This window comes from Haliotis rubra, unplaced genomic scaffold (genome assembly GCF_003918875.1).
Source record: "Haliotis rubra isolate DU_JTF1 unplaced genomic scaffold, ASM391887v1 Scf74, whole genome shotgun sequence".
Classification (NCBI taxonomy): Eukaryota; Metazoa; Mollusca; class Gastropoda; order Lepetellida; family Haliotidae; genus Haliotis; species Haliotis rubra.
The window spans coordinates 2,446,458-2,473,755 of NW_025767457.1; the positions used below are offsets into that span (position 1 = coordinate 2,446,458).

The 27,298-nt window shown below is 40.4% G+C and overlaps 1 protein-coding gene across 1 annotated transcript in view; it reads left to right on the forward strand.

Moving 5' to 3' along the window:
• LOC124259860 (sodium/calcium exchanger 2-like) overlaps nt 1-27,298 on the forward strand; it is a 39,562-nt gene that overhangs the window by 10,793 nt on the left and 1,471 nt on the right. The window contains exons 3-10 of the mRNA XM_046694075.1: nt 15,120-15,172; nt 16,137-16,304; nt 19,484-19,668; nt 21,588-21,817; nt 22,613-22,845; nt 23,510-23,618; nt 25,209-25,387; nt 26,391-26,720. Of these exons, the coding sequence (XP_046550031.1) occupies nt 15,120-15,172; nt 16,137-16,304; nt 19,484-19,668; nt 21,588-21,817; nt 22,613-22,845; nt 23,510-23,618; nt 25,209-25,387; nt 26,391-26,720 (1,487 nt within the window). The remainder of the gene's footprint in view (nt 1-15,119; nt 15,173-16,136; nt 16,305-19,483; nt 19,669-21,587; nt 21,818-22,612; nt 22,846-23,509; nt 23,619-25,208; nt 25,388-26,390; nt 26,721-27,298) is intronic.

Here is a 27,298-nt window from a genome sequence, read left to right on the forward strand (position 1 = left end):
TATATGGAGGTCCTCTACACTGACGTTAGTGAAAGATATATGGAGGTGCCCTGTACTGACGTTAGTGAAAGATATATGGAGGTCCTCTACACTGACGTTAGTGAAAGATATATGGAGGTCCTCTACACTGACGTTAGTGAAAGATATATGGAGGTGCCCTGTACTGACGTTAGTGAAAGATATATGGAGGTGCCCTGTATTGACGTTAGTGAAAGATATATGGAGATCCTCTATACTAATTGACGTTAGTGAAAGATATATGGAAATGCTCTGTACTGACGTTAGTGAAAGATATATGGAGGTGCCCTACACTGACGTTAGTGAAAGATATATGGAGGTGCTCTGTACTGACGTTAGTGAAAGATATATGGAGATGCTCTGTACTGACGTAGAGTGAAAGATATATGGAGGTGCCCTACACTGACGTTAGTGAAAGATATATGGAGATGCTCTCTGTCCTGACGTTAGTGAAAGATATATGGAAATGCCTCTATACTGACGTTAGTGAAAGATATATGGAGGTGCCCTGTACTCTGACCTTAGTGAAAGATATATGGAGATGCCCTGTACTGACGTTAGTGAAAGATATATGGAGATGCCCTGTACTGACGTTAGTGAAAGATATATGGAAATGCCTCTGTACTGACGTTAGTGAAAGATATATGGAGATGTCTGTACTGACGCTAGTGAAAGATATATTTGAGGTGCCCTACACTGACGTTAGTGAAAAGATATATGGAGGTGCCCTGTACTGACGTTAGTGAAAGATATATGGAGATGCCCTGTACTGACGTTAGTGAAAGATATATGGAGGTGCCCCTGTACTGACGTTAGTGAAAGATATATGGAGGTGCCCTGTACTGACCGTTAGTGAAAGATATATGGAGGTGCCCTGTACTGACGTTAGTGAAAGATATATGGAGGTGCCCTGTACTGACGTTAGTGAAAGATATATGGAGGTGCCCTGTACTGACGTTAGTGAAAGATATATGGAGGTGCCCTATACTGACGTTAGTGAAAGATATATGGAGGTGCCCTGTACTGACGTTAGTGAAAGATATATGGAGGTGCTCTACACTGACGTTAGTGAAAGATATATGGAGGTCCTCTACACTGACGTTAGTGAAAGATATATGGAGGTGCCCTACACTGACGTTAGTGAAAGATATATGGAGGTGCCCTGTACTGACGTTAGTGAAAGATATATGGAGGTGCCCTGTACTGACGTTAGTGAAAGATATATGGAGGTGCCTCTATACTGACGTTAGTGAAAGATATATGGAGGTGCTCTACACTGACGTTAGTGAAAGATATATGGAGGTGCCCCTGTACTGACGTTAGTGAAAGATATATGGAGGTGCTCTATACTGACGTTAGTGAAAGATATATGAAGGTGCCCTGTACTGACGTTAGTGAAAGATATATGGATATGCCCTACACTGACCGTTAGTAAAAAGATATATGGAGGTGCCCCCTACACTGACCGTTAGTGAAAGATATATGGAGATGCTCTATATACTGACGTTAGTGAAAGATATATGGAGGTGCCCTGTACTGACGTTAGTGAAAGATATATGGAGGTCCTCTACACTGACGTTAGTGAAAGATATATGGAGGTGCCCTGTACTGACGTTAGTGAAAGATATATGGAGGTCCTCTATACTGACGTTAGTGAAAGATATATGGAGGTCCTCTACACTGACGTTAGTGAAAGATATATGGAGGTGCCCTGTACTGACGTTAGTGAAAGATATATGGAGGTGCCCTGTACTGACGTTAGTGAAAGATATATGGAGGTGCTCTATACTGACGTTAGTGAAAGATATATGGAAATGCTCTGTACTGACGTTAGTGAAAGATATATGGAGATGCCCTGTACTGACGTTAGTGAAAGATATATGGAGGTGCCCTACACCTGACGTTAGTGAAAGATATATGGAGATGCGCCTGTACTGACGTTAGTGAAAGATATATGGAAATGCTCTATACTGACGTTAGTGAAAGATATATGGAGGTGCCCTACTCTGACCGTTAGTGAAAGATATATGGAGATGCCCTGTACTGACGTTAGTGAAAGATATATGGAGATGCTCTGTACTGACGTTAGTGAAAGATATATGGAGGTGCCTGTACTGACGTTAGTGAAAGATATAAGGAGATGCTCTGTACCTGACGCGTTAGTGAAAGATATATGGAGATGCCCTACACTGACCTTTAGTGAAAGATATATGGAGGTGCCCCTGTACTGACGTTAGTGAAAGATATATGGAGATGCTCTGAAAGTGGAGGTGCCTACACCGACGTTAGTGAAAGATATATGGAGGTGCCCTGTACTGACGTTAGTGAAAGATATATGGAGGTGCCCTGTACTGACGTTAGTGAAAGATATATGGAGGTGCCCTGTACTGACGTTAGTGAAAGATATATGGAGGTGCCCTGTACTGACGTTAGTGAAAGATATATGGAGGTGCCCTGTACTGACGTTAGTGAAAGATATATGGAGGTCCTCTATACTGACGTTAGTGAAAGATATATGGAGGTGCCCTGTACTGACGTTAGTGAAAGATATATGGAGGTGCTCTATACTGACGTTAGTGAAAGATATATGGAGGTGCTCTACACTGACGTTAGTGAAAGATATATGGAGGTGCCCTGTACTGACGTTAGTGAAAGATATATGGAGGTGCCCTGTACTGACGTTAGTGAAAGATATATGGAGGTGCCCTGTACTGACGTTAGTGAAAGATATATGGAGGTGCCTCTACACTGACGTTAGTGAAAGATATATGGAGGTGCTCTATACTGACGTTAGTGAAAGATATATGGAGGTGCTCTATACTGACGTTAGTGAAAGATATATGGAGGTCCTCTACACTGACGTTAGTGAAAGATATATGGAGGTGCCCTGTACTGACGTTAGTGAAAGATATATGGAGGTGCCCTACACTGACGTTAGTGAAAGATATATGGAGGTGCTCTACACTGACGTTAGTGAAAGATATATGGAGGTGCCCTATTACTGACGTTAGTGAAAGATATATGGAGGTGCCCTGTACTGACGTTAGTGAAAGATATATGGAGGTGCCCTGTACTGACGTTAGTGAAAGATATATGGAGGTGCCCTGTACTGACGTTAGTGAAAGATATATGGAGGTGCCCTGTACTGACGTTAGTGAAAGATATATGGAGGTGCCCTGTACTGACGTTAGTGAAAGATATATGGAGGTGCCTCTACACTGACGTTAGTGAAAGATATATGGAGGTGCCCTGTACTGACGTTAGTGAAAGATATATGTAGGTGCCCCCTGTACTGACGTTAGTGAAAGATATATGGAGGTGCCCTGTACTGACGTTAGTGAAAGATATATGGAGGTGCCCTGTACTGACGTTAGTGAAAGATATATGGAGGTGCCCTGTACTGACGTTAGTGAAAGATATATGGAGGTGCCCTGTACTGACGTTAGTGAAAGATATATGGAGGTGCCCTGTACTGACGTTAGTGAAAGATATATTGAGGTGCCCTGTACTGACGTTAGTGAAAGATATATGGAGGTGCCCTGTACTGACGTTAGTGAAAGATATATGGAGGTGCCCTGTACTGACGTTAGTGAAAGATATATGGAGGTGCCTCTATACTGACGTTATATGGAGGTGCCCTGAAAGATATATGGAGGTGCTCTACACTGACGTTAGTGAAAGATATATGGAGGTGCTCTATACTGACGTTAGTGAAAGATATATGGAGGTCCTCTACACTGACGTTAGTGAAAGATATATGGAGGTGCCCTGTACTGACGTTAGTGAAAGATATATGGAGGTCCTCTACACTGACGTTAGTGAAAGATATATGGAGGTGCTCTACACTGACGTTAGTGAAAGATATATGGAGGTCCTCTACACTGACGTTAGTGAAAGATATATGGAGGTGCCCTGTACTGACGTTAGTGAAAGATATATGGAGGTGCCCTGTACTGACGTTAGTGAAAGATATATGGAGGTGCCCTGTACTGACGTTAGTGAAAGATATATGGAGGTGCCCTATACACTGACGTTAGTGAAAGATATATGGAGGTGCCCTGTACTGACGTTAGTGAAAGATATATGGAGGTGCCCTGTACTGACGTTAGTGAAAGATATATGGAGGTCCTCTACACTGACGTTAGTGAAAGATATATGGAGGTCCTCTACACTGACGTTAGTGAAAGATATATCGACATCGTCTGTACTGACGTTAGTGAAAGATATATGGAGATCCTCTATACTGACGTTAGTGAAAGATATATGGAGGTCCTCTACACTGACGTTAGTGAAAGATATATGGAGATGCTCTATACCGACGTTAGTGAAAGATACATGGAGGTGCCCTACACTGACGTTAGTGAAAGATATATGGAGGTGCTCTATACTGACGTTAGTGAAAGATATATGGAGGTGCCCTACACTGACGTTAGTGAAAGATATATGGAAATGCCTCTACACTGACGTTAGTGAAAGATATATGGAGGTGCCCTGTACTGACGTTAGTGAAAGATATATGGAGGTGCCCCTGTACTGACGTTAGTGAAAGATATATGGAGGTGCCCTGTACTGACGTTAGTGAAAGATATATGGAGGTGCCCTACACTGACGTTAGTGAAAGATATATGGAGGTGCTCTATACTGACGTTAGTGAAAGATATATGGAGGTGCCCTGTACTGACGTTAGTGAAAGATATATGGAGGTGCTCTATACCGACGTTAGTGAAAGATATATGGAGGTGCCCTGTACTGACGTTAGTGAAAGATATATGGAGGTGCCCTGTACTGACGTTAGTGAAAGATATATGGAGGTGCCCTGTACTGACGTTAGTGAAAGATATATGGAGGTGCTCTATACTGACGTTAGTGAAAGATATATGGAGGTGCCCTGTACTGACGTTAGTGAAAGATATATGGAGGTGCCCTGTACTGACGTTAGTGAAAGATATATGGAGGTGCCCTACACTGACGTTAGTGAAAGATATATGGAGGTGCTCTGTACTGACGTTAGTGAAAGATATATCGAGATCTTCTGTGTTGACGTCATTGAAAGATATATGAAGGTACTCTATAGTGAGGTCCTCTATATAAGGCGCATATTCCACCATGAGTTATACAAACACATGTCCCTCGTCTTACTCAAGCTATCTGTATTGCAATACACCAAAGTGCTCTCAGTCTTGCGTATGTAAATTATTCACGGGACTTTTCCAATTAACAGGTAACCTTTAAACCTGCTCTGTGACATAAGGGCGTTGTCATGACGCCACGTGAAGTCGATCATTATGAAGACAGGTAGACTTAAATGTCAAAATATTTTTAAATTATAAATTTGTAACAATTAATATCATTTACTTTCCATACATTCGTAGGAATCAATACGCCAAGCGCTGTTCGACCCATACGTATACGATGTTAAGTAAAACGTATGCTTATTGTCACTTATATTAAAAGAAGATCATACCAATGACCATTTAAATCATGAGAGCCGGAAATGACCAGTTAGCCCTTACGGTAGTTGTGTTTGTTGTTTAACGCCTCACTCAGCAATATTCCAGCTATATGGCGGCGGTCTGTAAATAATCGAGTCTGAACAAGTCAATCTAGTGATTGACGTCATGAACATCGATCTACGCAATTGGGATAAGATGACATGTGAAGTCAGCGAGCCTGACAACCCGATCCCGTTAGTCGCCTCTTACGACAAGCATGGATTGATGAAGACCAATTTCAACACGGATCTTCACGGGTTTTTCTTGGGGCGATACCGTTTCTGAACTCGAATCCCCCCGGATGGACCTGTTATGACGTGGTATAAAGTCATAGTCGGTCTCAGTCAGTAAACTAATATCATTTTCAAATTGGGGGCACAGGTAGCGAAGTCGACTCCGCAGTTCCCTGTAACCATGGGCACGGAAAAAGTATATGAACGTGGTTCCAAATCCTGTTCGTCCCGATTTGCACGCCAGAACATTATTTGTATTAATAAAATATTTGTAATATTTCTACAATGATTTGCGATTTAAAATTACAGTGTTTTTCAGGGAAAACGTACATCTTTAACCGCGTATGATTCTACATCCAAACGTCGCCGTATGCAATAAGCCCTTGTCAATGACGTTATGCATGTCATTATTTACTCACCAACTTCCAGAGTGCAAATCAAACAGTTTAACTACTATAATGCAAAACTCTATTATGCATTGTATTTACAAACTCATCCAATACACATAAATTAAACAGCTATCCGTTGCTGTATTAAACCATTGTAGGACATGTATTCTTTAACGTTGACAAATATGCCGGAGTCAGTAACAGATTTCAGTACATGTATCATTCGGATCAACACAGTGCATGCGCATTATGTACCTAGCGGAATAAACCGATGGATCCTGAGTGAGACCTGCAGGTTAACGCGGCGGAGAGTAAACACTTTAAAGCATATATGAAAACCGTACAGCGGTTCTTTGTGAACATACACGGCATATATGGTAACCGTGTTTTGAACCATGGCGACAAACTGTTTGATTTTATTATCTGGGTCTAAGCCTGAATAAATACCCCATTACCGCCCCTAAAGGACAGCAAGGGTGTATAAGCATTGCATCACAAGTAGCCGGATTATGATTGGCTGACGACGGTGAGACAACCAATCAAAACCAACTACAAAGAACAATCAGATATACCATGGTGTGGCTTTATACCCTCAGCGCTTTCACACACGACATTGACGTCTTATTGGAAACCGATAAACACACTGTTATACAATACATGTCGCTTATACGAAACACTAGTTATGCAATTACCTGTTGAAAACATATGTGTATTTTTACTCCAATGACGCATGCCTGGGGTGTATTTTGATTTGTTATTATACCTATGAGATAAACCGTTATACAAACACGTATTGACCCATCGATCTAATCAATCAATCAATCAATCAATCAATGACCATTGCTATATTGTTTGTATTCAGATCATGCTTTTGTGTTATAACTCAATATTTTCACATAGATCAATATCTCATAAAGATACACCAGGCAGTAATGATATGTGTTTTGATGTTGATAATAAACAACTGACTTATTGATAATTAGCCTGTGATACCTGTTTTCTTTGAAAGGATTTGGCGCTGAAGGTAACTCGGTGTTTGTATCCCACCCTGATCATAACCCTTCTAATCCCGACCATCCTCTCTTCTCCAGGGTAATATATTGCGATTCTAAACTGACGGGCAAAAGAAAGTATACTCTTGAAAATTGAATATTTCTCTTGGCTAACCTAAACTAGGATTTTTAACAGGTCCATAAATCAAAATCCGTAAGTGCCCAGACTGTCAATTTTAGAAAATCCTGTCGATGGTGTTGTGATCGACTGAGACGTCATCGAAACTTTACCAGGCTGGAAACAGTCGACGAAGCAGTGCAAAATATGATATGCGTATGAAATACATCATCATCGACGTTTCTTGTTTGGTCCATTTTAAGCCACCTTAAAACATGGATGTATACTTTCTTTTATTCGTCAGTATATAAGAATATGAATACTCTAGTGCCATTCGCTTATACAGCATTGCATTGAGTCGAATTCGGATTGCGCAAAACGCCCTCCAATCTAATTACTCACAGGAGCGTGAGAAATTCTGTGCTAAATTACAGCATGAGACATTAAAATCCTGACTTCACTTCCAAAACGAATCTTTGTGGCGAATTGGCAAAGGGTATTATCGTATTACAATGTCATAGAATACCCTGGACAATCGAAGATGGTCCTTCCTTTCTAACTTTATCGACAGTCATTGATTTAACAGACCTTCTGAGAGTGAGTCACTTCTATGTCGAATGTGTTTACAGCAACTGGTGATCTATGTATACTATGTATACTAATGTATATATACTGATGGAGAGTATTATGAAACATCCCAGCTAAATATGCCACTAGGTGAAACGTCGCTGGAATATGCATTGCATAAGCATTTAATTATTAATCTTAATCTCTCTGCACTGAGTACAGATCTTTATGTCAAATAAATGTGTATTGACGGTTCTTAATCCTCTTTCATCAGTATATATATTTGGTATTATGAAAATGTAGGCTGATGAATTTGTTACTCAAAGCATTTCGTGTTGAAAACAATTTACTACTTAACGCAGTTCGTTTCCAGTGGAGGCCTTACTAATTCCTAGTTTTTATACTAAGACGTTTGCAGCATGTTGTTGAACCTTTGCACATTCGAACATTCGAACACCCAGCGTGTAACAATTCTGGGTGTGTATTTATCATTTGCGATGTCATCCCGAAGTTGCGTGTGGCCTGGGTTTCAAATGGTCGTCACGCTGAAGGCCGTTTTGGAATCCCATGGACTTAGAGGGTGTGACTGTTTTCCCCTTTGTGATACAGCGTAAAACACCACCACCTGACAGCTAGCGGTTTTACAAGTGCACACAACAGTTATACAGATACTCAGAGCAGAGACTGACAAACTTGGCACTGGAACTATACCAAAACATCCTGTCCTCTTTGTTAAAACTGTTATACTGTCTGTTCTAAACGATAGTTATACGGTCTTCTCTGACCAATAGTTCCCTAGTGTCTGCATGTTACAACTGTTATCCTGTTTACTCTGACCAATAGTCCCCTAGTGTCTGCATGTTACAACTGTTATCCTGTTTACTCTGACCAATAGTCCCCTAGTGTCTGCATGTTACAACTGTTATACTGTTTACTCTGACCAATATTCCCCTAGTGTCTGCATGTTACAACTGTTATCCTGTTTACTCTGACCAATAGCCCCCTAGTGTCTGCATGTTACAGCTGTTATAGTGTTTACTCTGGCCAATAGTCCCCTAGTGTCTGCATGTTACAACTGTTATACTGTTTACTCTGACCAATATTCCCCTAGTGTCTGCATGTTACAACTGTTATCCTGTTTACTCTGAATAATAGTCCCCTAGTGTCTGCATGTTACAACTGTTATCCTGTTTACTCTGACCAATAGTCCCCTAGTGTCTGCATGTTACAACTGTTATACTGTTTACTCTGACCAATAGTCCCCTAGTGTCTGCATGTTACAACTGTTATCCTGTTTACTCTGACCAATAGTCCCCTAGTGTCTGCATGTTACAACTGTTATCCTGTTTACTCTGACCAATAGTCCCCTAGTGTCTGCATGTTACAACTGTTATCCTGTTTACTCTGACCAATAGTCCCCTAGTGTCTGCATGTTACAACTGTTATACTGTTTACTCTGACCAATAGTCCCCTAGTGTCTGCATGTTACAACTGTTATCCTGTTTACTCTGACCAATAGTCCCTAGTGTCTGCATGTTACAACTGTTATCCTGTTTACTCTGACTAATAGTCCCCTAGTGTCTGCATGTTACAACTGTTATCCTGTTTACTCTGACCAATAGTCCCCTAGTGTCTGCATGTTATAACTGTTATCCTGTTTACTCTGACCAATAGTCCCCTAGTGTCTGCATGTTACAACTGTTATCCTGTTTACTCTGACCAATAGTCCCTAGTGTCTGCATGTTACAACTGTTATCCTGTTTACTCTGACCAATAGTCCCTAGTGTCTGCATGTTACAACTGTTATCCTGTTTACTCTGACCTAATAGTCCCCTAGTGTCTGCATGTTACAACTGTTATCCTGTTTACTCTGACCAATAGTCCCCTAGTGTCTGCATGTTAGAACTGTTATCCTGTTTACTCTGACCAATAGTCCCCTAGTGTCTGCATGTTACAACTGTTATCCTGTTTACTCTGACCAATAGTCCTTAGTGTCTGCATGTTACATACTGTTTGTTATCCTGTTTACTCTGACCAATAGTCCCCTAGTGTCTGCATGTTACAACTGTTATACTGTTTACTCTGACCAATAGTCCCCTAGTGTCTGCATGTTACAACTGTTATCCTGTTTACTCTGACCAATAGTCCCCTAGTGTCTGCATGTTACAACTGTTATACTGTTTACTCTGACTAATAGTCCCCTAGTGTCTGCATGTTACAACTGTTATACTGTTTACTCTGACCAATAGTCCCTAGTGTCTGCATGTTACAACTGTTATACTGTTTACTCTATATGATGTCTGATCTGCCCAATAGTTCTCAAGTGTAGCATGTTATAACTGTTATATGTCTGCTCTGACTAATAGTCCCCTAGTGCAGTATGTTATAACGTGTATATGATGTCTGCTCTGCCCAATAGTCCCCTAGTGCAGTGCATGTTATAACTGCTATATGTTTACTCTGACCAATAGTCCCCTAGTGTCTGCATGTTACTATATGTCTGCTCTGCCCAATAGTCCTCAAGTGTAGCATGTTATAACTGCTATATGATGTCTGCTCTGCCCAATAGTCCTCTAGTGCAGCATGTTATAACTGCTATATGATGTCTGCTCTGCCCAATAGTCCTCTAGTGCAGTATGTTATAACTGCTATATGATGTCTGCTCTGCCCAATAGTCCTCTAGTGCAGTATGTTATAACTGCTATATGAGTTCTGCTCTGCCCAATAGTCCTCTAGTGCAGTATGTTATAACTGCTATATGATGTCTGCTCTGCCCAATAGTCCCCTCTAGTGCAGCATGTTATAACTGCTATATGATGTCTGCTCTGCCCAATAGTCCTCTAGTGCAGTATGTTATAACTGCTATATGAGTTCTGCTCTGTCCAATAGTCCTCTAGTGCAGTATGTTATAACTGCTATATGAGTTCTGCTCTGCCCAATAGTCCTCTAGTGCAGCATGTTATAACTGCTATATGAGTTCTGCTCTGCCCAATAGTCCTCTAGTGCAGTATGTTATAACTGCTATATGAGTTCTGCTCTGCCCAATAGTCCTCTAGTGCAGTATGTTATAACTGCTATATGAGTTCTGCTCTGCCCAATAGTCCTCTAGTGCAGTATGTTATAACTGCTATATGATGTCTGCTCTGCCCAATAGTCCTCTAGTGCAGTATGTTATAACTGCTATATGATGTCTGCTCTGCCCAATATTCCTCTAGTGCAGTATGTTATAACTGCTATATGATGTCTGCTCTGCCCAATAGTCCTCTAGTGCAGTATGTTATAACTGCTATATGATGTCTGCTCTGCCCAATAGTCCTCTAGTGCAGTATGTTATAACTGCTATATGAGTTCTGCTCTGTCCAATAGTCCTCTAGTGTGCAGTATGTTATAACTGCTATATGATGTCTGCTCTGCCCAATAGTCCTCTAGTGCAGTATGTTATAACTGCTATATGATGTCTGCTCTGCCCAATAGTCCTCTAGTGCAGTATGTTATAACTGCTATATGATGTCTGCTCTGCCCAATAGTCCTCTAGTGCAGTATGTTATAACTGCTATATGAGTTCTGCTCTGCCCAATACTCCTCTAGTGCAGTATGTTATAACTGCTATATGAGTTCTTCTGTCCAATAGTCCTCTAGTGCAGTATGTTATAACTGCTATATGAGTTCTGCTCTGCCCAATAGTCCTCTAGTGCAGTATGTTATAACTGCTATATGATGTCTGCTCTGCCCAATAGTCCTCTAGTGCAGTATGTTATAACTGCTATATGATGTCTGCTCTGCCCAATAGTCCTCTAGTGCAGTATGTTATAACTGCTATATGATGTCTGCTCTGCCCAATAGTCCTCTAGTGTAGCATGTTATAACTGCTATATGATGTCTGCTCTGCCCAATAGTCCTCTAGTGCAGTATGTTATAACTGCTATATGATGTCTGCTCTGCCCAATAGTCCTCTAGTGCAGTATGTTATAACTGCTATATACGATGTCTGCTCTGCCCAATAGTCCTCTAGTGCAGTATGTTATAACTGCTATATGATGTCTGCTCTGCCCAATAGTCCTCTAGTGTAGCATGTATGTTATAACTGCTATATGATGTCTGCTCTGCCCAATAGTCCTCTAGTGCAGTATGTTATAACTGCTATATGATGTCTGCTCTGCCCAATAGTCCTCTAGTGCAGCATGTTATAACTGCTATATGATGGCTGCTCTGCCCAATAGTCCTCTAGTGCAGTATGTTATAACTGTTTACCATATGTTCTCACAATAGCCCAAATGTGCCAAGAGTTACCAGGAGGTGAGTGTTCTCCGACACTGACTCACTCACTCACTCCACCAGGTCACAGATCAGCACAAGGGCACGCGTACTCACATGACTGCATCACATAAATATTTATAGCAGAATATACTTAAAAAATACATATTTACCTGTCCCAAATCAGTATTCAACTACATATCAACCCAATCTGTGCCACTCGACTATATAACTCGCGTTAAAGGAAGTCATCGAATGGAACCCAAAGGTTGGAATACGCTGTAACACGTGACCTAAACAAGTCACAAATCAATCTTTTGCAATCATCACGCCATTAGTGTTATAGCTACCACGTGTTCCTACGTACATCTTGTAGCTTCTTCAGAAGAAAAACCCAGTGATGATGAAAATAGCGGTATAGTGAAAGCCTATTTTTGGAATGAACATTAGATGACTGCTTTAATGCAACAGTTGTGGTAGAAGATTGGCATAAAGGGGAACATGTACAGTTTGTAATCAAACACTTCACAACAAGCACGACACTGACTAAAACAAAATAAACATCTAAACAAGATTGTCACAATGATTGTGGTGACGTGGTGTCAACAAAGGTTCTAACTCGGGTCAAGTTCAGAGTATATTGTGTAATGTATCAAGTCAATCAGACTTAATCCCTTTAAAGATAAGTTCACGTGTGGGGTTAGGGCAACCTTAGCGCTAAAGCCGCTTTGTGCAAGCGGGCCCATCCGTGTTCGGTTAGGCAGAAACTGGACGGGACAGATCCATGGGACACAGTCAGCACTGGTTTCACGCACTGCGTTGCAACACTGATCTAATGCCCTCAAAGTTTGTTTTTTAAAACGATAAAAACAATCAGTTAAAGGCCACAACAAATACGTTATTTGTTTTTCAGAATTTGTCAATTCAAACCACATGAACGAAAACCAGGGGTATAGCTACCACTATAAAAAAAGCCCGGGCTTACACATGATTGTTTCTAAAAAGGTTGGGCAAGCCCTCAATACTATCTAAATTTAAAGCTTTTCAACCATTCGGGCTTCTTACACGAAACAACTGGCTTGCAACGCGCCTGAAAACAGGGCCTTCACCTTATGTAGAAATACACCAGTTCGTGATTTTTTGGTTAGTTTCATCAGTTATATAAATTAAATAACCTGCCTTATTTATTGTCAACATCTATTTGTATTGTACACGAATGACACTCAGATGAAAGGGTTTTACCATCGGTCTTACGCCGACTTATTATTAAATAGAAAAATATTCCAATGAACAAACAATGAATTTTGTTGTGGCCTTTCGACCCTATTCGAACATCTGGGGCTCCTTTCACGAAGCAACCTTTACTAAGGTTAACCTTAACTCCCAGTCTTTAACATTGCACTAGGGTTACCTTAGTGACTTACGATCACCTTAGTGCTTTGTGAAAGGACCCCCAGGTATGTTAGACACCGTAGAGTAGTTGCATGCGATGTAGGTGTTGTGTCATGTCTAGAGTAGTTGACGCCGCAGTAGTTAGTTGATGTTCATGAACTTTTGATAGTCTTAATGTTAGTTGATGTTCATGAACTGAATTAGAAGCATCGTAAGATATTTTGATAGTCATTAACACGAATGTCAGAATTAGAATCCTTGATATTCATGAACTGTAATGTTAGAATAACCATCCTTGAAATACATGAACTGTAATGCCAGGATTAACAGCCTAGATATTCATGAAATGTAATATAAGAATTAGCAACCAAGATATTCATGAATTGTAAAGTCTGAAATATCAGCCTAGATATTCACGAACTGTAATGTTGGAATTGACATCCTTGATATTCATGAACTGTTAGAATTGACAGCCAAGATATTCATGACTGTAATACCAGAGAAAGGATTCCATAATGGTGGATTGTATAATTTCAGAACCAACATATATTCATGAACTGTAATGTGAGAATAACACCACGGTCTAAAGAGACGCAGTGGGTGATGGCATGGGATGCTTAATTGTTAGTTATGTACATACGATATGTACATTGGAACACGGATAGCGTAAATATATATCTTACGAAGATTGTCTAAGGTACATGAGTTTAGTAGTGAATATGGAAAGATTTTATATAGTTGTTTGAAGGGCAGATAACAATAAAATGTTAAACATTTGCTTTGTTGGAAATTCGGAAGATTTGCTTGGTACAATTTCGGCGTTCGGGCCGAAATAATTGCATGTTAGAGAACAAAAGTTTCTTCAATTTAATTATGCTTACATAATTTTCAGATTTGGTTCCATTTCATGACCATTAGATTCGAATGAAATGCGACATTACATTTTATCTGCTTGCTGTTTTGTACGACCAATGACATCCTCGCTAGCCCAGGGTATTTTCTCCAAATTAGCCGCTCAATAAAATTTGGTGGGTTTGTGTTTGTTGTTTAAGTCACACTCAGCAATACTCAAAATCATGTCCGCCTGTAAATATATCTACGTAAATGGATGCAATTACATTCAAGAGGCAGGTGCGCAAATCTGACCACCAGGGTTGCTGAAGACCCGAAATCTTAACTGGACCTAATCCGCTTACACCAAGGCGAAAGCAATGCTGCACGGGAGAGATGAATGATGACGTCACTTCCTGAACGGAGCTGGACCCTTTCAATACCGTACCTTCTCGCAGAACCCCTCCTAATAGATGCCCTTTTAAAGAGCTCTATGTCACGTTCGCTTTCTTGGTTGATGCATGTCATCTTATCCGAATTGCGTAGATCGAAGCTCACCGAATTGCCTGGTTCATCTCGCTGTCATATAGATGGAGGATTGCTGAGTACGGCGTTAAAAACAACAAGCAAACAAACAAAAGACCTCTCGTTAGAGGAAGACATAGGAGAGAGAGGTACTGACGTCACTTTCAAAACGGATTTGGGTGTCGAATGGGTCCAAAGTATGTATATAATTGCAATGTAGAAATAATACCCCTGGTTATCGAGGATGTTTTGTACACATACAGTCAGTTATGTAGATTTTACACACGCTTATGACATTTTTATTTCAGGAGGCCTGGATCCCGAAAAAGCATCCAAAGATTTTGTGGTGGAAGTTCTTAAAGTAGGTGCATGAACACTCGGGTGAATTGCCCCAGGCACTTATCGGCAAACACCTATATCTAATCTAATATACGTAAAGAGACTTATGTTCATAAAAAACTGCAGGTAAAAAAGTACACACCCATGTTTGGGTTATCTAAAATGAAACAAGCAAAAAATGGTTATCTGATACAGGTATCATAGATGACCTTATTGTTTCAAGGTATCTGCGGCTGTTTACACTATCAACAATTTGATATTTTTTCCTATTGTTTTTAAATATTGTCCATGTGTATACTTTATATGGATCCCCATGAAATTTGGGGATGCTACACATTTTTACTTTCGGAAATTTTTATATGTCTAGTTGATATTCGGAAAGTTAATTCAAAACCACCAAAAGCAAACTAATTTTGGTATGTAGTTTCAAAAAGTAATACACCATTGACGATTACCAATTCATTCTCCAGAACTATCCGCTGTCGGATTTAGTTACTATGGCCCCTTTCAGAAAGTAATATTATCACTACGGTCGCTCCATTGCCGTAGGGGCGGTTGGGTAGCCTAGTGGTTAAGGCGTTCGATCGTCACGCCGAAAACCCGGGTTCGATTCCCCACATGGGCACAATGTGTTAAGTCCATTTCTGGTGTCCCCCGCCGTGATATTGCTGGAATATTGCTAAAAGCGGCGTAAAACTAAACTCACTCACTCCATTGCCGTAACTTCCAGGCAACTGTAATAGAGACATGGCAAGGTCCAAACACATACTCTTCTACTATTCTGATGTTTCGTTATCAGCACAACACCCGAGTTGTTGGATTTATGGGACTTTCTACTATTAAAAAAATGATACCCTGATCAAAAAAATAATACTTTTTGAATCGGCGTTAATCAGACGTCATTCACTCATTACACACGTTGTACATATACAATGTATGTATGCCAAGTTTTTATTAATAACGAGACAATTTATATATTTTGACAGAAAATCGGCAAGCAGCCAAATTTGACAGAAGAGGATGAAGCGCGTATTGTCGCGGCCTATGTCTCCAAGAACACGTCTCACCGCCAGGGTTGGTACAGGATGAACGCCATTAGGAACCTCACAGGGGGGCCCCGCCTCGTTCCAACAACCAATGAGAGGCAAGACAAGGTGAGGGAGCGGTCATTGTTCAAATCCCACATACATTATCTCTTGCTCTTTACAAAATGTTGAAATGAGGTAGACGTCATTGTTCAAAGCAGTCACGCAGCCCACGAGAGCGCTAATGCAGGTGAGATACATTTAGCGCACGTCATCTATTGCTAAAGGTTCTGAATATATCATAATCCAATAATGCATTAATGCATCTCCTCATTGTTCATGAGTAAACTGTTTCTGTCAAACCTCATTGTACATGATTAAACCGTTACTAACATACTTCATTGTTCATGAGAACCATTTCTGAAATACGTCATTGGTCATTAGTAACCATTTCTGAAATACGTCATTGGTCATTAGTAACCATTCCTGAAATACATCATTGGTCATTAGTAACCATTCCTGAAATACGTCATTGGTCATTAGTAACCATTTCTGAAATATGTCATTGGTCATAAGTAACCATTTCTGAAATACGTCATTGGTCATTAGTAACCATTCCTGAAATACGTCATTGGTCATTAGTAACCATTCCTGAAATACGTCATTGGTCATTAGTAACCATTTCTGAAATACGTCATTGGTCATTAGTAACCATTTCTGAAATACGTCATTGGTCATTAGTAACCATTCCTGAAATACGTCATTGGTCATTAGTAACCATTTCTGAAATACGTCATTGGTCATTAGTAACCATTTCTGAAATACGTCATTGGTCATTAGTAACCATTTCTGAAATACGTCATTGGTCATTAGTAACCATTTCTGAAATACGTCATTGGTCATTAGTAACCATTCCTGAAATACGTCATTGGTCATTAGTAACCATTTCTGAAATATGTCATTGGTCATAAGTAACCATTTCTGAAATACGTCATTGGTCATTAGTAACCATTCCTGAAATACGTCATTGGTCATTAGTAACCATTCCTGAAATACGTCATTGGTCATTAGTAACCATTTCTGAAATACGTCATTGGTCATTAGTAACCATTCCTGAAATACGTCATTGGTCATTAGTAACCATTCCTGAAATACGTCATTGGTCATTAGTAACCATTTCTGAAATACGTCATTGGTCATTAGTAACCATTTCTGAAATACGTCATTGGTCATTAGTAATCATTTCTGAAATACGTAACTGGTCATTAGTAACCATTTCTGAAATACGTCATTGGACATTAGTAACCATTTCTGAAATACGTCATTGGTCATTAGTAACCATTTCTGAAATACGTCACTGGTCATTAGTAACCATTTCTGAAATACGTAACTGGTCATTAGTAACCATTTCTGAAATACGTCATTGGTCATAAGTAACCAGTTACTATCACACCTCATTGTTCATGAGTAACATATTACTAACATACCTCATGCTCACCATTTTCTGAAGGCCGAACACGTAAGTTTACGCATGCCTCCCATGTCATCCATTAGACGGTAGATGAACTATTAACTATTTATCTCACAATTACATCCGTGGTCCTTCTTCACGGTGAATGAGCTGTATCTACATATGCATGGAAGTAATTTCACATCAACCATACATTCTTAGATTGGGTTTGTTAGCGCATGCGCGACAAACATCAAAATGACTTCAAGCTGACGCAAGGCGACGGCCATGCACTGTTGAGAAGTACGTGTCTGAACTATGGTTATAACGAACTCAAAAGGACCACGAGTTGTAGTTCGTTATGGCCGTAGTTCGTTGTAGGCATATCGACTTAGATAAAGCACAAAAGCCAGTGGCAGTGCCAACTTGGTATTGAGAATGTGCTCACGTATCTCATGGGCGACTAACGGGATCGGGAGGTCAGGCTCGCTGACTTGGTTGACGTCATGGTATCCCAATTGCGTAGATCGATGCTCATGCTGTTGATCACTGGATTGTCTGGTCCAGACTCGATTATTTACAGACCACCGCCATATAGCTGGAATATTGCTGAGTGCGGCGTTAAACAGCAAACAAACAACATCCGTGGGTTGGTGATCAAAGTGGAGTCTAGGGTATATATACTGGGAGATCGAATGTGATAAAATCACCACCATTTCATCACTTTTTGCATGATTACTCTATTTCAAACACGTTGTTCATGCATTCGGTAGTACGTACTATATTCAATCCCAATTTTCGCACTCACATTCAAGTAGTTGATCACCCACGTAGAGATCCAGCATTCATTGTTCTCAGTTAGAGTTACTTCCCTTCACGAAATGATCTTTTTAAAATGGAGCGAGTGAGTGAGTTAAAATTATAAAACGCATCGCCAGTACTGCAGCCATATAGTTTTGACATGGAACAGCACCGCGTAAGGAAAGTGATTTCATAGTCCTTTAGAGTTACTTCCCTTTATGATATGATATGTTTAAAATGGAGACTTAAAATTGTATTTAAGATCGGCAAAACTGCAGCCATATGTCGATGGTTTTGAAAATGGAAAAGTAAGCACTGCTTGAAGATAATGCTATTTTGGCTAAGTCGTTTGGAAAAGATTATCGTTTAGTTTGAAAAAAGATTGTCGTTTACAGTCTGTTTGCAGTTAAAACGTACCGATGAATTTCACTTTAAACAAAAACGTAAATCGAATAAAGTGAAATTATTATTGCGAATCCTCATAGTTTTACCTTGCATTTTAATCAACTTAGGATAAAAGTTGTTTAACAAACGATCATAGTTTCAAATCGCTATTATTGGTTTGTATTACAAGGGGTAATGCACATTAAATGAAACACCGAGGACAAGTAGGGTTGGTCTAAGTCAACGCTCATCACGTACCACACGTGTATTTGTTTCACTGTTCCAACTACTGCGCTTAACCCCCTTGTAATGCAAACCAATAATAGTGATTTGAATCTATGATTGTTTGTCAAACAACTTTTATCCTAAGTTGAATAAACTTCTGAGATTTAAATGTTCAGTTGGCAAGGTAAAATAATGAGGGTTCGCAATCTTAATTTCACTTTATTTGATTTACTTTTCTGTTTAAAGTGAAATTCATCGGTACGTTTTCACCGCAAATAGACTGTAGTTTGCTTCATCGAATGTATTCCAATCAACGATAATGATGGAGATGCCACAGATTTCGCTCTTCTCTCACACATACACTGACACGCAGTGCTGTACCTGAAATACTGTTACGCGGCGTGAAACATAACTCACTCGCTATGATCTTTTCTCCACGTGTCTGAAGATCTTGACCAAGCTGCTGACCGGTGAGGACATTGGGTCAAGTGTGTCCCTTTATGAAGATATCGATGCAGGAGTAACGGCCATAGTGGAGTGGGCTGCATCGTCAACCGCCGTCATGGAGAAAGATGGTCGCGCCAAACTCGCTCTGATGAGGCACGGCAATACTCAAAACAAGGTGTTGATCAGGTGAGTAATTCAATTCAATTCTTTATTGTATGAAAGGCCATAGGCCCATATGCAAAAGAGATACATCTTGACAATGGCATATATAATCAATTTTCTAACTAATCAATTATTTTCTTAACAAAAATGCATTGTAGATAAATAGAGCAACTTTGTGTTGTTTTGGAGGTTCTTTGCAGGAAAGTAAGGAAGACAATAGATTAACGTTGATTTGAGATAAAGACAGTTGCGGTAGATACTTATTTCTTAGATTTTCATATACAGGACAAATAAACATAAAATGGAATTGGTCTTCCATAATGAAACAGAATGGACATAATCTTTGGGTTTTTTCCATAGAAACATATCTTCCACGGTTAATTAATAAATCATTAAAGCCTAATCTAAACCGTTTAAAAGCATTGCGAATATTTCTGTATTGAAGGTGAGCAAGATAACACTCTGTCTCAAGCAACGACTTAAATTGACGATATGAATCATATCTAGAACTTTCATTAATAGTTGAATGCCATTCCTGCTTAAACATATCAATAGCCCGCATACGAAACTGTTTAATAAACATAAAGGACTTAAGATACATCCTTGACGCAGACCGACAGGACAATCGAAAAAAGTCACTTACACCATAGCCACAGCGGACACATGACTTTACATTGGAATACATCGATCTTATGATACCATACATTTTACCTCTCAAACCTATATTTCTTAAGCATTTCTACATTCTACCTCTATCTACAGAATCAAACGCCTTTTTGAAATCTACAAAAGCTACATACAACTTTCGCTTGCTAAAGGATAAATATCTCTCAATAATAGCATACAAGGTAAATATATGATCAAATGTTGAGTAGTCCTTTCTAAATCCAGCTTGAGGTTCCGGTATTAAATCTCTCATATTCGACCATTGTGTTAACCTACTGTTGATAATAGTTGTAAAAGTTTTACCTAGAATACTAGTCAGAGAAATACCCCTATAATTGTCAGGATTTTGTTCATTTCCGTTTTTTATATAACGGGATAATAATAGATTGCGCCCATACGGAAGGAAAACGACCTGTATCAAGTACCAGTGAAGATCTGGGTTAGAATTGATCTTCAGTAACAGCTCACACTGTTGGTCACTGGATTGTCTTGTCCATACTCGATTATTTACAGACCGCCGCCATATAGCTGGAGTATTACTGAGTGTGGCGTAAAACTAAACTCAATCGCGCACTTGATCACGGTGAGCTAAACAGATGCTTCAGCCAAACACATTCATTGTGAGAACGGACCGCCTTCATATAGCTGCAATATCGCCGAGAGTGGCGTTCAGCAACGAACAAACACACATTGTGAGAACGAGTTAAATTCACATGTAAATGAAAGTTTCACAAGAACAAGAAGGTTGTCATTCATTCTGGATCAGAATATTAACCAAGCTTCAGGATAGGGTGTGTCAATGTATTCTTGAAGTCCCGTCGCCTTTGCTGCTCTTGCTATCAGTCACGGGTTTGGTTGACCATGCTTGCTATTTTGACAGGCAATCGAGAGGTTAATCATGCGATATTGCTTTGCCGAATTAAATTGCATGGTAAAAAAAACAATATACCTACTAATGGTCTTCAGCATCTTAGTGAAGTCCATGTCTAGTGCCCCCCAGAGTGGCATTGCTTGAATATTGCTGAAAGCGCCGTAAAACCATACTCACTCACTCACTCACTCAGCATCCTAGTCGTTGATCGTTCAATAATGTCCTCGACGTGCATCTTTCATCGAAATATTGTTCATGTTGCTTAAGACTTAATGGTTCACTAATTGTCCACTCTTTGTCTTGCCTACACCACCAATAGCTGCCACATTGCCGATGCGGCATCATGCAATATTCACTCACTCTGCATTATCTCCCCTGTAGCTGATTCCATGACCCTCTCTTGCAGGGTTGAGACGATTGACGGAACAGCGGAGGCCAATTCCGATTACAAACCGTTCAAGGAGACGATAGTGTTTGAGCCAGGGGTGACCGCAAAACAGATCGACATTGAGATCATCGACGACAACGAGTGGGAGCCGGACGAGGTGTTCTTTGTGAGACTGACGGCAGAGCCCGAGCAACAGGCCCGGATTGGGAAGAGGTCGGTCACGCAGATCACCATCCTGAACGACGACGGTGAGTTCAGCCACGTGTGTGAGTGAGTGAGTTTACTTTTACGCCGCACTCAGCAATATTCCAGCTATATGGCGGCGGTCTGTAAATAATCGAGTCTGGACCAGACAATCCAGTGATCAACAACATTACCCTCGATCTACGCAATTGGCATATGTCTCAACCAAGTCAGCGAGCCTGACCTCCTGATCCCGTTAGTCGCCTCTTACGACAAGCATGGGTTGCTGAAGATCAATTCTAACCCGGATATTGCTGGAATATTGCTAAAAGCGGCGTAAAACCATACTCACTCACTATAATTTCTAGTCGATGTGCTTGTAACGAACTAGGCCATGACGAACTAAAATTAATGGACCATTTGAGTTCATTGACTTGGAATACCTTTTTTTGAAAAATATATTTCTCGCTGAATCTCATCAATTGAAATATTGGCTTTTGTGTCATTCAGCTTGGCTAAATGAATGCCACATTTTTTAATTTACGTTTCGTCTCTAGATAGCAGAAAAACTTCGATAGTCTTGTATATTTTACGATCTGACAAAGTCAGGCGCGTTCTGTTATCAAGGAACTATGTGAGTGTAGCATATTGTTTGAGAGCGGGGTAACCTAGTGGTTAAAGTGTCCTCTCGCCACAGGACTGGGGAGTCGTTGAGTCGATCTAGTGGAAACCAGTTTTGGTGCCCCTCGTCGCGAAACAAGAGGAAGATTATAAAATATTTATTTATTAGCTAACAACGTCCAAAACCTCCAACTCACTTACTCCTATTTTTTTTTCACAAAAGCATGTTTTTAATTTAGATCCGGGCGTATTCGGGTTCGGCAAGCCGAGCTTTGTGTTCAAGGAGAGCGCTGGACGCGCGATGATCCCTGTAGAGAGGTCTAACGGAGCGGACGGGAGGGTGGTTGTTGGATGGAAAACAAAGGACATGACCGCCATCAGCAGCAAAGACTACATCGGTGGCAAGGGAGAGATAGAGTTTCACCATGGGGAGACGACCAAGTATATCGAGATCCAGATCATTGACGATCAGGTGGGTGGAGATATTGCATGAATCATTCATAAAATCTCTCCTCGTTTGCCATGCGTTGTATCAACAAATTTGTCCAACAGCAAGTCCCTACTGCAGTCCTTGAAACCAAAATATAACGAAAAAATACCAATCACTTTGGCAATTTGTTCAGATTCTGGAAATGACGATCATGACTTGGCTTCTATTTTTGACATATTAAGATACATTATAACAATTAAAATGCAAGGCACACCTGAAGGTATGTAAGTTATAGAGACTAAATGTTAGTATAACAAATACATGCAAATGCATTTAAATGAGATAGGTTTAATTTTTAAGGAGTAAAGGCTGGAATTCCATAGAAGCTTAGCATGTTTATTTATCGCATCAACATTAGATCTGTCTGACCAACGGGCCGGTTTCACAAAGCGTTTCAGTAACCCATGCTTGGCGTATGCTCATCGTATCCCAGTTGCGTAGATCGATGCTCATGCTGTTGATCACCGGATTGTCTAGTCCAGACTCTAAAACAAGAAACTAACATTATAGAGAACATTCTGATCAATGTGACTAACATCCTTTGTCTTGATTCACATCGCTAGTAGGTTGTATGTCTGAAATCACATGGACAATGCGATTCAGAAAGAGGGAGCCGTGTATTTATGCCATCAATCTTTCATCTCAGGACTTCGAGAAGGATGAACATTTTGAAATCGAACTGACCGATGTCGTTCCTGACGGCGCTAGAATCGGAAGATTGAAGCGGACTGTTGTGACCATCATGAACGACGATGGTCAGTTCTCTCACATACTGCTTCAGTTCAAAATTAATGACACCAAATAAACAATAAATACCTTTACTGTAATAGAGAATTAGTAGTGTTAAATCCTGTCTTAAGACTAACGGCGCTTCGGTCCGTCCTCTAGATCTATTGTGTCTTTTTGCATTGATAGCAAATATTTAGCCAGGGAATCGTTTGGAGGTTGGCATAGTTCATTACTTGTAACTCTTCTATAGTTAAACTGTTTTACTAGTTTTAAATGTATAACTGTTATAATATAACATATGATATATTTAGGAATACACTTGCTCAGTGAAATACAGATTCTGGGGTGGGGAAGTCCCATTCATTCATGTTACACTTGACCATTGTGTATTCATGATTTGGTCTCAAAGTCCAGACATGTTGAAAAATATACCAATATACGAAACGCCAGAGACAGAGATACATCAGAGACATTATCAGTCGACATCCGTCCGTACCTCATAATACGACTACTTGATCTAAGGGAGATAATTTATAAGATTGATTGGATCACAGGCTAATTGTAGCGCAAATAGGGTTGCGCATCAAAGAGAAAATGACCAGTCTTCCCATATGCGAGCGAATGGAAAGACTGGTAATTTTTCTTTGTTGCGCACCCTATTTGCGCTACAATTTGCCTGTGATTGGATCTTCACTGGTTTCTTTTTAAGAAACACGACTTAATGCAGGTATCTCCTTATATAACGGGGCGGTGGGGTAGCCTAGTGGTTAAAGCGTTCACTCGTCACGCCGAAGACCCAAGTTCGATTCCCCATATGGGTACAATGTGTGAAGCCCATTTCCGGTGTCCCCGCCGTGATATTGCTGGAATATTGCTAAAAGCGGCGTTAAACCATACTCACTCACTCCTTATATAACACCCTCGATTAAACCACTAGGGAAAGTTATGTCCATTGTTCTTGGAAGTGTTTTATCAGCATAACTGAATAACTGCCCTAGGGCAATTATTTCTGTTTAAAAACAATAAAATTGTACTCATTTTGATAATCTTCATCATGCCTATAGTCCGTTTGGCTCAAAAGCGGACCGATGAATTGCAATCTAACTCGAAAACTAATAAACATAACATACTCAATGAAACGCTGATCATAATCAAAACATCATACCCACTCTGGAGGTTTTGCAGAATGTTTGTCCTAAAAATAATAAAGTTGTTTAACAAACTATCATTAAAATATTGACACAGTTCACTGTTTGTTACGAGGGAGGAGTGCAGAGAAAGGGACAGCCAGGTGTTCGAGAAGCACGTTCACAGACAAAGTTATTTATTCATTAACCTGTGCTGTGCCGTCTCCATCCTGGCGCCTTAGTGATAACTCCGGTTTATCTCGTGAAGCTTTGGAAGGGGTTTGAACACGTGTTCAGAAGGGTTATTTTGATTGGGTGGTGATATGAAGCCCGTGAGCGAGAGACCTTCTGTGCTGAGCAATACCTAAAAGAGTCACATTAAGTATCCTCACATCGTTTTCAGATTTGTAGATTAATGTTGGTTATTACATTTCACGATTACACATGTAACCCGACTGGAGTGTAACATTATCCCTTTATTTTAAACAGAGTTCACCGGAGTTGTGTCACGTGTTGTTAACTTGACGAACGCCAACCTGGACTCGCTCAAAGTGTCGACGACGACGTGGGGGCAGCAGTTTGAAGAAGCCATGAATGTCAATGGCGGGGACGTCGAAAACGCCACCATCTTCGACTATGTCATGCATTTCGTAACATTTGGCTTCAAGGTATTATTTATTGAATGGGGAAGGGGTAGGGCAGTGGTCAAAGTGTAAGCTCATCGAGTCGAAGTCCTGGGTTCGATTCACACACGTGTACAATGCGTGAAACCATGTGAGGATACTTTCCTCTAGGTAATACTGCTAGAGGATTGCCAAAAGCAGCGTAAAACCATATTCACTGTTACGTGTCTGGTTTTGTTTTTTTCATCGTTTGTGTCCTATGTTCTGGCAGAGACCATATACTAGTGGTCCGATTAATTGAAATAGTCGATGATTGGTCGCAATGACTACACGACCAAGCAATCGATCATGTTTTCTCATAATCGAACACAAACAATTCTGGAACGCTTATTTGCATTAACAATATTTTTGGTTTTGTCTGTAACATTCATAAGCACTGCAAGCTCATTCCAAGTCATGATTGAATTTGATATTTATCTTAAAGACTCCAGGAAATTATGTTCCTAACATACTAGTCATCCTTTAAAGATTTGAAATTTGCAAATGCATTTTGTGCAATTTGCAGAAAAAAACCTAAAGAACTACATGTTTTTTTTCTAGATTTTTGTGCATTAACAAACACAGTCAGGAAGATTTGATAAATGACGCTACCCAATTATTTTCGATGATTGATCGGTTGTAATGAACCAGTAATCAATTATGAGATTTAAACTAATTCCCAACACTACCATATACCGATATATGGTCTCTGGTTCTGAGTCCCCACGAATGAGTGAGTGAATGATTTCAGCGAAAACACAGTATATCGCGTGATTTCGTAAATAATGTAGTTTCGGCGGACAAACCAGTGAGATGATAGGGGCGTTGGGGTAACCTCGTGCTTAAAACGTTAGCTCGTCACGTCGAAGACCCGGGTTCGATTCCCCACATGGGTTCAATATGTGAAGCCCATTTCTGGTGTCCCCCGCCGTGATATTGCTGGAATATTGCTAAAAGCGGCGTAAAACCATACTCACTCACTCGTCATCCTCGATATGTCGTGTTCCAGGTGATATTCGCCTGCATCCCTCCCCCGTCCATCTGGAGCGGCTGGCTGTGTTTCTTCGTCTCTCTTGGCGCCATCGGTGTTCTGACGGCCATTGTTGGTGACCTTGCCGCCCTGTTCGGCTGCCTGGTAGGGCTGAAGGACACCGTCACTGCCATTACGTTTGTCGCTCTCGGAACAAGCTTGCCGGATCTGTTCGCCAGTAAACAAGCTGCTGTGCAGGAGGAGACTGCCGACAACTCCATTGGGAACGTCACCGGTAGCAACTCCGTCAACGTTTTCCTCGGCCTTGGCCTTTCCTGGCTGATCGCTGCCGTGTATTGGACGTCACAGGTAACGTATTTACAACTGTTACGTTGATTCCCAGCTTGAGGCTAAAAGTTAACTGGAAATCAGTCTGTAAAAAACAAACAGCAAAGAAATATGCTGCAATTAACAATTGTGTTCTGAAATAAACTACAGTCACAAATCATTTTGGCAGGCAGAATAGAGTGGCAGTAAACATGTGAAAAATCAGTCGTTATAGTAATAACGACAGTGGTGGTAATATGCACCTCCCTGTAATGGTGGCCTTGGCTGAGTGTCCAGGATGAACAATGATCTTCACCTAGTCTGTTTGGAGTGAAAACGTACCGATGCTAAACCAAAAAGTAAAACAAATACAGTGAAAATGCGAATCCTCATGATTTTACCTTGCCAATTGAACATTTAAATCTCAGAATTTTATTCGACTTCGGATAAAAGTTGTTTCACAAACGGCATGAGTGTCCAGGGCACATCAAATGAAACACCGAACAGTTATGATCTTCACCTAACTGCTTGTCTTCGTTTGTTTGACGTTGGATGGACTATAACTGCTGGTCTTCTTTGGAATGTGCAATTACTGAGGCCAAATCGAGCTCCTTTTACTC